The sequence below is a fragment of the Dermochelys coriacea genome, chromosome 8 (genome assembly GCF_009764565.3).
Source record: "Dermochelys coriacea isolate rDerCor1 chromosome 8, rDerCor1.pri.v4, whole genome shotgun sequence".
NCBI lineage: Eukaryota > Metazoa > Chordata > Testudines > Dermochelyidae > Dermochelys > Dermochelys coriacea.
The window spans coordinates 70,013,719-70,026,733 of NC_050075.1; the positions used below are offsets into that span (position 1 = coordinate 70,013,719).

Consider the following 13,015-nt stretch of genomic DNA (forward strand, 5'->3'; position numbering starts at 1 on the left):
TACAAAGGAATGTGCAGAATTGCTGGGCCTCATCAGATTAGACATATGTTAAAATATTTCATTATGGCTAGCATGGAACTCATTAAAGTTTGCTCTCATTCAAAATGGCTACCATTTCTTGTTACATTTAAAGACACTGAAGCCACAGACTGTCATTATTAAAGATGGCTGCCATTTCCTTACAGCTTTCACATGTGAAATGAGGCTGTCTTTAGTAAAGTTGGCAACCATCTTCCATTGTTTCCACTGGGACTGAAGCCAAGCTTCCCTGAGGGAAGATGGCTACTCCCCTGTGCTCCAATGGTTTCAAACTAGACAGACAACTGTGAGGATAAAAGGGAATGTGGGGAGAAGCAGAGAGGCTACTGTATGAGGGGTCCAGTGGAGAGACTGAGCAGTGTACACAGGATTGTGGGATGTAGGAAGGATTCTTAAAAAGCATGGGTGGAGACTGAAGAGCATGCAGAGGGAAAGAAGATGGCAGAAAGGGAGAATGTGAAGTATGTTATTGAATATTGTTATAAATGGGGGAGGCAGGTGAAAATGGGGAAGAAGTATGGGAAGGGAGATTGGATGGAACATGAAGGGCGAGCAGTATAGTCAGCTCAAAATGCTTAAAAATCATGATTCGATCCCCCACCTCTCCATCAAGAGATTTTAAAATTTTGGGTTGTCTTCTGACTTTGAGCCTTTAGGATATACTCGGGTTACATTCTTAAGCTTTTCTGTGTAACCATGATTGCTAGAAATTTTTTTAAAATTAAATCTGGGATTGTTCTATAAATACTCATCTTCAGGAGCTGGGGTTTTAAACAAAAACTAGATGCATGATTCAATTGTGAGAGTTATCAACAATAGGAGAGACCAGAGAAGATGGAGGAGATGGACAAAATGGCACTTCCCCATGCCAAGTGTTAGGATAAGGTAAGTAAAGTCCTCCTTTGAGCACCTTGAAAAAGGCTCTTTTATATGACTACTTAGGCTTGAAATTTCAACTTGTATTGATCACATGCTAATTGCAGGCCAGCATCATCTTTCTACAGGCTCAAAAAACAGAAGGCAAATAACTACCTGCCCTTACCCCCCACCACCATTGATTGTCATTATTATTATTATCCCTCATTATTACATCATGGGAATCATTTGTTTGTTTCAATTTGTTTAAACAAATAGCTTCAAAACATAAGAGACTTTTAGGCATAAAAAGGGGAAGCTACTGTCTAAAAGGTATCCTCATGAGTCATCATTAAAACCTGATCACAAACTGACTATAGGTTTGGGTAGTCAGGTATTTTGTTAAACACTTCACAGAATTCCAGCATTTGTAGACTTGTTCTCCTTTGACTTTTTTAAAAATTCTCATAGCGCTCAAGAACACTGTCTTCTAGAGGTCAATGATTATGATGTCTTGCACTCCTGGCATGTTCTTGAGCTCCTCATTCATACCCCTAGGGATTGTTCCAAATGCTCAAGTAATCACTCAGATTGTCTTTGATCATTCCACTTCAAAGAGCTCTTCATACTTTTCTATCTTCTTTTCTTGTTTCTTTTTTTTTATGATTCTATCTGCTGGTATGGCAATATCAATTAACCTGGTCTTGTTTTTGTCTTCATTTCTACAACAATTGTGTCCAACCTGTTTGCCTGGACCATTCAGTCTGTGACAATGTTCAGATCCCGCAAAATCTTAGCATTTTCATTCTCTAGATTGTTCTCAGTTTGGTGGTCACAGTACTGCATGGTATATTTAAATCCTGGGATGTATGGACAGTTATATGATATGGACCTGGGATTGTCTGACCCCATACAGCACAATTAATTAATTAATTACTTTAAATTTTGGTGGGTTTAAAATTTGTCTCATGGTTTGGGGAGTGACTCATAATTTTGGGGGGTTGACTAGAAGTGAGGAGAGGGAGACTGAACCAATGGAGGAAGAAAACCAGTGGAGAAAGGGGAGAGAAGGGACCAGGTAGTAGGCAAAGAAAGAGACCATAGTAAAGAGACAAAGAAATAGGAGAATGGGATTAAGAGAGGGGAAAGGAGGAAAGAAAACTGCAGACTCTTTGTAACTAGGGGGAGAATGGTCTAGTGGTTAGTGCACAAGCTTGGGAGACAGTCCTCCTAGGTTCAATGCTATGTTCAGTGTTGTCATAAGCTACCGGTGTGGTGCTCTGCTCGTGTTTGATGATGATAAGTGCGTGTTCCCTCTGTGTGCTGTCCCAGCTCTGCGCAGATAGCTAACACAGAGGACCCCGAGAGAACCCCCAATGACCACAGACTCTAGTAAGGTATGAAGGCACGTTGGCCAGGTTTATTGCTCAAACGAAGCACAGTGATAGTTCCCTGTAGACTCTACAGGGCAAACTACAAATTTATGCTCCCTAGCAATGGACTCAGCTCAGTCAGTGGTGGGACTTTACACTGCCCCCTAGGCCAGACAAAGACACCACCCCAGGGATGCATTCTTATACACAGGTGCAAACAAGTTACACAACGCTCTTGGTGTATTGAGGTGCAACCCCTTTACGTAACTATGCCCACCCTTCTATGTAGTGAGGTGCCACCTCTCACCTTGTACATATTGGTTCGAACAAAACAACTCTTAGGTCTGTGATCGAGTGACCAGAGAGATTGAAGTGTTCTCCAACTGGTTTTTGACTCTCACAGATCTTGGAGACAGACCAGTCCTTGCTTACAGACAGCCCCCCAGTCTGAAGCAAATACTCACCAGCAACCACACACCACACAACAGAACCACTAACCCAGGAACCTATCCTTGCAACAAAGCCCGTTGCCAACTCTGTCCACATATCTATTCAGGGGATACCATCATAGGGCCTAATCACATCAGCCACACTATCAGAGGCTCGTTCACCTGCGCATCTACCAATGTAATATATGCCATCATGTGCCAGCAAAGCCCCTCTGCCATGTACATTGGCCAAACTGGACAGTCTCTACATAAAAGAATGAATGGACACAAATCAGACGTCAAGAATTATAACATTCAAAAACCAGTTGGAGAACACTTCAATCTCTCTGGTCACTCGATCACAGACCTAAGAGTGGCTATACTTCAACAAAAAAGCTTCAAAAACAGACTCCAACGAGAGACTGCTGAATTGGAATTAATTTGCAAACTGGATACAATTAACTTAGGCTTGAATAGAGACTGGGAATGGATGAGTCATTACACAAAGTAAAACTATTTCCCCATGGTATTTCTCCCTCCCACCGCACCCCCCACTGTTCCTCTGATATTCTTGTTAACTGCTGGAATTAGCCTACCTTCCTTGTCACCATGAAAGGTTTTCCTCCTTCCCCCCCCCCCCCCCCCCGCTGCTGGTGATGGCTTATTTTAAGTGATCACCCTCCTTACAGTGTGTATGATAAACCCATTGTTTCATGTTCTCCGTGTGTGTGTGTATATAAATCTCTCCTCTGTTTTTTCCACCAAATGCATCCGATGAAGTGAGCTGTAGCTCACGAAAGCTTATGCTCTAATAAATTTGTTAGTCTCTAAGGTGCCACAAGTACTCCTTTTCTTTTTGCGAATACAGACTAACACGGCTGCTGCTCTGAAACCTATCTTTGCTTTGTTAGCTAAGTCTTGACCATTACTTTAGCTCATGCCTTAGGTCTCATACCGGGCCTCTGATACCAAGGGTTTATATTTCAGGGCCTCATCTTACTACACTCAGATTCACTGTGTGACTTTGAGAAAGTCTTCTCATCCCCCTGTGCCTGAATGTACTCATCTGTACAATAGGGACGGTGATATTGACCCGTGCCCTACCTCACAGGTAAGTGAAAACACCTCAGGGGCAAGTATTAGCATTTATTTATTATGATTACATAGAGAGGGACAGGGTGACCCAGAATAAGCTTGCTCACTTCATGCCCTCACATCCATAACAATGTCCCTCAAGTTGCTACTTAGAACTTGACAGCTATGCAGCTCACAGCTGATCCCTGCTCTTCCTAGAGTCCCCATTAATTGGCTCTCCAGTGACCCCTAGGGGAACAGTCTGACAGCCCACGTGGCCTGTACCTGACCCTCGTGGGTCTCAGTTGCTGAGCTCCCTGGCTGCTTCTCTCCCTCCAACAGGGAGCGGCTCCTGGCTGATCTGTAAGAGCAGGGAGCCGGCAGCACACATGGCCAGTCCCTGCTCCTCGTAACCTCCTGGCGGTTCACCACCTCTGCTGCTTTTCTACCGCCCTCATCGCCAGCCTATGTGTCTGTCTCCGGCTATTTCAAGCTGTCTGTGGTAAGATTCCTGTGTCTAGCCGCCTCTAGACAAAGGGGCAGAAATGGCGGGCTGCACTTTGCTCTCTGCTCTCTAGTAAAACGCTTCTGTCACCAGCGCACGGGATGGGAGAAAAGGCAAAGTTTATCCCGGGGCTTTGGGGAGCCCGCCCGCCCCCCTGCCGGTGATTTCGGAGTGCGTGGGCTGCGCCCGCTCCAGTGCCCTGTAGCTCTTTCCTGTGTGGCTACTGGAGCCCGCTCCGCAGCTCAGGCTGCCCGCAAATCCCGAAGTGAGGCTAGCGAGAGGGTGTGGGTCGCTCCGTGTTTGGTTAACAAATTCCCTGCAGAACAGCCCCCGAGCCCCAGAGCTGTGCTGATGTCACATCCGCTGCCCAGCTCTCAGCCCCTCTGCCAGCAGCCAGGGCTCCGCTCTTTTCTTGGGTCAAAACTTTTGCGGTGGGTTGGTTGCGGACTGAGGGAAGCGGGGGGCGAGGGGAAGTGGGGGGGGGGGGGCTGGAGGCGCTTCAGCACCACGGCCAGCGCCTTGCTCGCTTGCCTTCCCTGGGCTGGCGCTCCCCTCCCTCTCCGCTCTAAGGCTGCCTGCGGAATGATTGTCCCTCGGGCGGCTGCGGCTGCCATTCGGCTCCGGCGGGCGGGCAGAAAGTGCAACTGACTAGCCTGGGCTCTGCGGCGAGAGCGGAGTGAATGAATGAAGAGTGAAAAAAGCGGAGCACACACCTTGGATCAGAATGCAGGCGGCCTCCAACATCCTCAACCTGCTGCTGCTGGCTTTGCTCGCTGGGCTCGATCCTTCCAAGGTAGGAGACGGTGTCTTGTGGTTTGCATGAGACCATCTGAAAGCTGTCCTCCTATGCCCAAGGCTCCTTCCTTCCCCCACCCCCGTTTTCCTCCCGCTCCTGGCAGATGACAAGTTCACCTATCCCCGTAATGCCACCCCAAGGTAAATAAATAAATAAAAATAAATGTTTTATGGAGCAAGCAATGCGGATCTCTCGAGGTTTGGCTTTCGGAGTGGAAAGGCTTTTGTGTGTCCTTTTGTTGTCCGGTCAGCAATACTGGATAATAATGGGAAGGATATTTTGTTGTCAACATTCATTGAGATGTCTGGTTCTATTGTTTAAGAAAGAGATGCCCCCTCCCCCTCCTTTTCTCTGTGTGTATGCTGGAAATTGGTCAATAATTCTAACAACGCAGACGTGCTTCAGTTTGTGTCCAAAACATTTGGGGTGCTCCTACAATTGAAACCTCGAATAGAAAAGATTAATTGTTTCTGATCGTTGATATTCGGATTCCCGTCTCCCCCTCCGGAGTTTACTTTATCAGACAAAAAAAAAAAAAAAAAAAAAAGCTGGTGATAGAAGCGTTACAACGCTAAGACTAGGATGGAAACAACTGTTATCTGTTGAACTCTGGAAACTGTCCAGTTCCGGCTGAAATTAATACTAGAATACCCAGCACAAGTCAAGGAGATATTTATAGTGATCAATGAATATACATCAGCTATTATGAAACGTTTAGCATTAGTATCAGCACTGGTATCAGTGTTGTAAGAAATGAAAAAATATATATATTTAGACTGAAAAGCTGAAGTGTCACAGGGAAAAAAAGGCTGGGTTTTTTTCCCCTTGAGTACAATAGCCATGCTCTAGACTACAGTAGAGTTTCATTATTTTCAAGTGCATTCAGGTATCAAAAATATCAGCTCTGAAATTGAATTATGAATATTTAAAAGTAAGCAATATCTTATATTATACAACCTGTCTTGTGTAGGGAATTTAAAAATCCTTTAATAATTTATTGAAAATCAGCCTTGTCCAATACCATTTAATAGCACTGATAACTGAAAACCACTAGACCACTGTATTTTGTGCAGTATAAACTTAGAAATTGTCTCATCTGTCTCAGTATTTATGTTATGCAATCTTTGGATTCCTTGTAGGCTATATATGAAGGTAATGAGACAAAGTACTTTTGTAGAGTATATCAGTCCATTACCACAAGTAGTATACATTGTGTTGTCACCACTTATACAGTATGTATGTAAATGCCATTTTAATGATGCCTTTTTAATACTAAACAACTGTGTGAAACAGTTTCAGCACTAGTAAACAGCTTTTCTTCTCTAGGTAGATGTCAAAATTGATCACATAAAAAACAATGGGTAGCAGCCGTGTTAGTCTGTATCCGCAAAGAGAAAAGGAGTACTTGTGGCACCTTAGAGACTAACAAATTTATTTGAGCATAAGCTTTCGTGAGCTACAGCTCACTCCATCAAATTCAGTAAACAATGTCCATCTTGAAAAATACACTGAGATAAAACTTTAAAACCATTTAAATGGAAATCTAATTTATATCTGTAGAAATAAGTTTTGGGGATTTTTAAAAATAGCAAATCTAAGTGAAATTTACCTTACAAAACCCATAAGTAAGCTCAAGTAATTGTTAACATTACAGTGTTTAGTAGCTATTATTGTAATCTATAAAGAGAGATTCACCAAGCAAATACATGAGAGTTGTACATATATATGAGCAGCAGCATGTGCTTGTTTTATACTAGTGAAATTCCATACATACATTTTATGTTAATGAAATCCCATATTACATTTTGCTTTATCTGTTTTTCTGTACGTGTGAGAGGCAACAATCTAGCCACAGTCACATCTAGTCAATTCTTTTAATATCAAAGGGAGCCACTGCCTGAGAGCAACTGTGGGCAGAATTTATATCAATTTGTCTATCTACACAATAGTAAAACCCCTACTATAGGAACTGAAGTGAAACTGGCATACTTCTTTCTTCCCCACATCAGGTGTCAGTGATTTCCCCCATATACATGATGACATAAACTCTCCATCAACCATGTCTATACTCATTTAGAACTGAAAAGATATAATGATCCACTTTAAAGATATGCATAAATTAACTTTTCAAACTTTGCTTCTAGCCCTTTTGGTTCTGCATTATACTATGCAGAGGGCATAAAAATAGCCTTTTATTCTACACTCTCTGTGACATTTTAGGGGATATTAAAATGTTCATTGCAGGCTATTTTAATTTTGTAAAGGGGTCATGGACTGAAAAGCAAAAAAGTCCTTAGAATAATATAAAAATAAAAGGCCCTTGTCAAACTTTGCTATTTAACAGAACTTAGCTGGGTTTTCATAGATCTAAACACCAAAGGCATACACTTCTCTCAATGATTTTTTTTTGCCAGATTAAGCATATCTTTGAATATGTTGAATTCATATATTGAATATAGCAAATTATACATCTAATTATTCACATTTTAAGACTTTAAATAATAGCTTTTGAATTTCTGTGACAAATTATGTATATGCAAAACTCCTCTCGTTGTCTTTACTATTGTCTTTATTTTTATTGCCTTTTAATGTCTTTATTTTAGTTATTGACTGTCTTCAGTAAATAAGTACAAATAATGATTGAAAGCACTTAGGAAATAGCAATAGTACAAATATATTAATTTAATGTATTTATTTAAGAAGAAATGAAGCAATAATATTCTGACCTTCAGATTGGATAGCATATTTGCCATTTGAAATTAGTTGGGGGGACTAAGGGGATGTTAATATGCCTTTTTTTGAAAGAGAATTATTTGTGATAACTTCGCTCAGCTTTTATGCTTATCCATTTTAGTGAGGACTAATTCTATATGATATATATATACATATACTTATGAATATTTACATACCCACTGCACATGCACATTACCCTAATAAATCACATTAAAAGGTTTGGAATAGCTGACATAATATATTTTTACTAATGTGCTAGATATTGTGATAGATTTACTGTGTAGACAGTAATAAATATATCCAATATGTTATTTTTAAAAAACAAAATAAATAAATAGTAATAATAATACCTAGAGCTTATATAGCACTTTTTGTCACTAGATCTCAGAGCACTTTACAAAGGCGGTCAGGATCATTTTTCCCATTTTACAGATTTCACAGAAATCAAAAGGTTCCCCAGCAGAGAGGCCACTATTGACTCTTAGAGGATCATATGATATTTGCACTCTTATTGTGACAAGCTTTCTGTGTTAGAACTTATTAGGCTATCTCCCAATATTAAAGTATTTAAGTGTCGCCATCTCATGGTAAGATATGTAACCAGAAAAAGTGTATAGTTTAGTCTTTAATTTCTGAAATGCTAAAGTGTTTATATAAACTGAGTTCATTTATTTTCCACATTGACACATTTTCAGTGTTTTTGTTAAACATGACAGAATATTGACTGTGTATGGAAAGTCTTCTTTAACTAAATAGAAAGCAGTTCACCACCAATTTATTTTACAAGTTTTTAATGCTGCTGACAGACCATCAATTTCAGTTCAAGAAAATGATTAAATCTTGTCTCTTAATTAGACTATAATTATAATATCTACTCATATGGAAAATACAAAAAAATCATTGTTCATAATAATGTACTTCAGTAAAGTTTTATTTCTGTCAGAGTGGCTGGATATTTAGCAAGAAGTCTAGTTTTAATCAAAAAGTTTCAATTAGAAATACAAAAGCTTTCCTCGGTATTTCACTCAGATCCAATATCTTGAGAGAAGGAACTATTAAATATTTGGAAATTCTTAAGAATTGCTGCTAGATAGCATCTCTGTGCTGCTTTTCTAAAAGCATGGTGTATTGTAATGATCTTGATAGTATATAAAGTGGCCTTCTGTTAAAAGGACCATTTTAGGCAGGCCATCATTTAATCGCTATACCAAATAATCACAATAGTATAACAGAAGTAAGCATTTCAAATCTATTCAGTGCTCACCTCTGAAGAAAATAAGCAGAGAATGTTTAAAGGACTGTCTTCATTCTAGTCAGAAATATTTAGTTTTAATTTTGAAATCCTAGAACTTAAATAGGCCTTAAAAATGTGTGTGCATCATTCAAACACAAATTTTACATGTACATTACTTCTCTAAGTCCCGTAATTACTTTATGTTCCACATTTGATTGGTTTTGATTTCTTGAAATTTTCCAAAAAAAAGCTTCAGAAGAAGATGGACTAATGAAATCAGAACAGGACCAAACATACAGCATAGTCAGGAAAAAAGTGTAAATTATATATATGGCTTTTATTAACATGATTTGGAAAAGCTGAAGAAACTAAAACATCTAAAATTCGTTGGTTACTGCAGAATGCATACTATAGCTCTGTATTTTCATCTTAAAATTGTTTGTACTTGTACATTTTCAAAATCCATAAAGTTGTTCAGAAACTGTAATAGTCTTCATACTGTTTGCACAGCTAGCAACTAAAAACTTTTTTCCCAGAGAGTTAAAGGAAAAAAGGAGTTATATCAAGTATGCTTCATTAGTGTTACAAGTTAATTCATTCCCTTTATGAAATTCCATAACAGTAAATCATACATGTGCCAAAATACATTATTTTTATTGAAAATAATGACTCAGTAGTTCTATGATCCATTGCAATGTACATGTAAAATCTCATTAGCCACTATGTAATTAATTTAGCCTATTTCTTCTACTATCTGTGGTTAGTTAATATGAAAATCTGGCATTAACCATCAAGCCTTCATATGACACTGGGAGACATGAAAGTTCTAAAGCATTCATTTCTGAGTCTTGTCAACTACCACCTGGTGTCTGATCCCCTGTTTCTGAGCAAGATAATTTAGAATCCTGGAAAGAACTGTCTTCAACTACATGTAACTTTGTCCCCATCCTTGATCCTTCCATACTTGGGTTCAGAGTAGGATATAGCACAGGGATGGCGTTAGCCACTAGCATCTGTTCTATTTCCATTTATGAATAGGGTCCAAATACCACTGGTTCTCTCAGCAATAAACAATACGATTGGTCATCAGACAGTAATTTTTTGCCTTAGAGACCTGGAAAGTGAATGGAATTGAATAAAGTTGATTCATATATTTCCTCTCAATCCAGCCCCAAAGGGCACCCCTTCCACATTGGCTGTGAAGTTACACACGGATCTCTCTTCTTTTTTATTTTATTCTAATACTATTGGAAGAGATTGTGAGAAAACAAGTGACACACAGAATTGCCAATTCTTGTGATATTATCAAAAATGTCATAATTTTAGGTGTATATATGGGAGGAGGTGTTAAGCTGCTACTATCAGAAGAAAAACAAAAAACATGTATTTTTAAGCGCTAACTAAAAATGGCCACTGTTTCCCATTATTCTTAACAAGACTGGAGTCACAGGTTGTTTGTAGCCAAGATGGCTACTATTGCAGATGGAAATTGGATGGTTATTGACTCCCAGTGTTTTCAGTACAAAGACAGTTTCACACTCTCTAGATGAATGCAGACTTAGCTACAGCTACAGTTATCAATACATTGAAATCTCCCAGTTGACAGTTATAATGAACTACATTAAGAAATGAATTTGGAGGCACTGACTAACCTACAGCTGATTCAGAACACAGCAGCCTCACTATAACATAGTGAGACACAAATACATCAATACAGAGCTCTGATTCTAATAGAATCCCCTCCAAAACATTATTATTAATTAACGAATGCCCAACTGAGACAATAAAGATGAAAAAGTTCAAATATAAAATATAAGGAATGGAGATAAAACAGATGCATAAGTCAAAACAAAAAAAATGTAAAAATGTCAAAAATGCTTAGGAAGGCATCACACACATTTTAGCCATTCAGTAGCCTCGGGATCAGCAGTGCGGGGACTGGAAAGTCCTCCTGATAGTCCAACATGAGATGAGCAGCCATTCACTAGATGTGCAGCATTCTCCACTCTACCACAACTACACAGAGGGCAGTTCCTGAGTCCCCAGTGGCAGTCATTTATACACCTCACCACCCAGCATTTGAAAGTGTTGAGCTTGCATCAGAGCTAGCATGGCAGGTCATAGCCAGGCAGTCTCTCATCAGGCTGAGTAATGAGGAGGAAGTTTCTTACAGAGGGAGCAGCTCATTCCCATTTTGTTTGCAACAATGTGGCAGCATCTGCTGTACAGGTGGTCAAGAACATAGTCCAGACAGGTCTTCTGCTGATGAGTAGGTAGCAAGGCACTTCCCATATATCTTTGAAAAATGGCAGTAGTGGCATCTACTGGATTTTGTCAAAGAGGTTCTTTGCTGCAATATAGCACCTCATGTTAGGATGCAGGGTATTAGCAAGATCTGATAGCCACTTGGTGTTTGCTGGTCTCATAGTCCCTGTTATTATTCTCATCATTTGATTCAGTTGTACATCAACTAGATTTGTCTGGGAAGAATTTAACCACACAGGAGTAGCAGAGAGCTAGCACCAAGCTGTACAATGTTTGTGCATTAGGTTCCCAAGTTGATCCTGCAAGCTTGATTAGAAGGCCATTTCTGGTCTTAATCTTCTGAGCTACCTAGGTGAGGTGGTCCTTGTAGGTAAGAGTGTGAGCTAAAGTAACTCTTAGATAGAGTTTTGAGTCATGTGCCAGCTCTTCTCCATCCAAGAAAATGTTGAGCTCTTGTAGCTGAGATGGAAGCATGACAACATAGTCTTTGACTCACAGGACTTAAGTCACTTAAGTAATAGCCACTAATGGTGGCTCCAGTTGTCCTCAATTTTTTTGAAGACTCTGTCTCTTGAAACTAGGCAGATGTTATCTGTCTATGTGCATTACTTGAAATTGTCAGAGGCAGATCATTCATAAATATGTTCAACAATGTTGGAGCAAGAACATATCCCTGGGTATCATGTGGACGTGGATGGTCGTGCCCATTGGTTGGAGCAGTAGTCAGGCCTCTGGTCAGAGCAGGAGTCAGGCATGGTGGTTAGAGAAGGAATCATTAGCCAGGATTCAGAGTTCAGGATCACAGCTGGAGTCAGATGCTAGGTGTCAGAGCCAAGGCTGGAGACTATGGTCAGAATCAGAGTCAGAGACCAGATGCCAGAGCCAAGGGTCAGAGCCGATATCAGAGGTCAGGAATTAGATCTGAGAGTCAGAACCAGGTTACAGTGAAGAGTGAAGCAAACCAGGGAAGGGCTGGATCCAAGGCAGCAGCAGGGCTGGAACAAGGAGCAGGCCTGTGAACCAACAGGCAGAGGTGCTATTGCAGCCATGGGCAAATACTTTGAGCAGCTAATGAACTGCTGCTACCACTGGTCTTAAGAGCTGATCTGATGACTTTTCCAACCAGACACGGTAGCCACTCAGACAGCCTCCTGAAGGTCAGTTGTGCTCATTAGGGTTGCCCAGAGACTGGCTGTGCTGCAGGTCCTTCTTCCAGACTGGCTCTGCTGCTAGACTCTGATTCCTGACCCTGAAATCCCATTGAATACCAAATTAAATTCAAAGTCCTAGCCTTCATCTGTACAGCCCCCAGTAGGCTGGGACTCTCAAAGACTTTCAAAAAGATGACCATCTATCATGATACCTTTAATCTCAGAGGCATTGGATATTTTAACAAGTGAGGATGAACCTCACAGGAATAGATTCATGGCTTTTTTTTGTTGTCTGGACCTTGAGTATGGCAGTCTCTACCACAAGGAATTAGAAAGACAACATTCAGGAGCAAACATAAACCCCATCTCTTGATCATAGCTTTCCCAGAATAACAACTGACTATAGTTATTGTAATTTATGGACATGATGATGTAGGTTTTTGAACTAGGCATATTGCCGCACCCCGTGGCTTGAAGCAATTTCCATTATATAGAGAGTTTACAGTTTGGTTCAATTGCTCTCAGCACCCCCACTGTACAAATTCTTTCAGCACCGCTCAGC

General features: G+C 40.4%; 1 protein-coding gene across 1 annotated transcript in view; it reads left to right on the top strand.

The window, feature by feature from the left end:
* The first annotated feature begins 4,293 nt into the window (after positions 1-4,293).
* The window catches only part of OLFM3 (olfactomedin 3), a 115,924-nt gene continuing 107,202 nt past the window's right edge, over positions 4,294-13,015 (top strand). Inside the window, exon 1 of the mRNA XM_038413371.2 lies at positions 4,294-5,067. Within this exon, the coding sequence (XP_038269299.1) occupies positions 4,999-5,067 (69 nt within the window). The 5' untranslated portion in view covers positions 4,294-4,998. The remainder of the gene's footprint in view (positions 5,068-13,015) is intronic.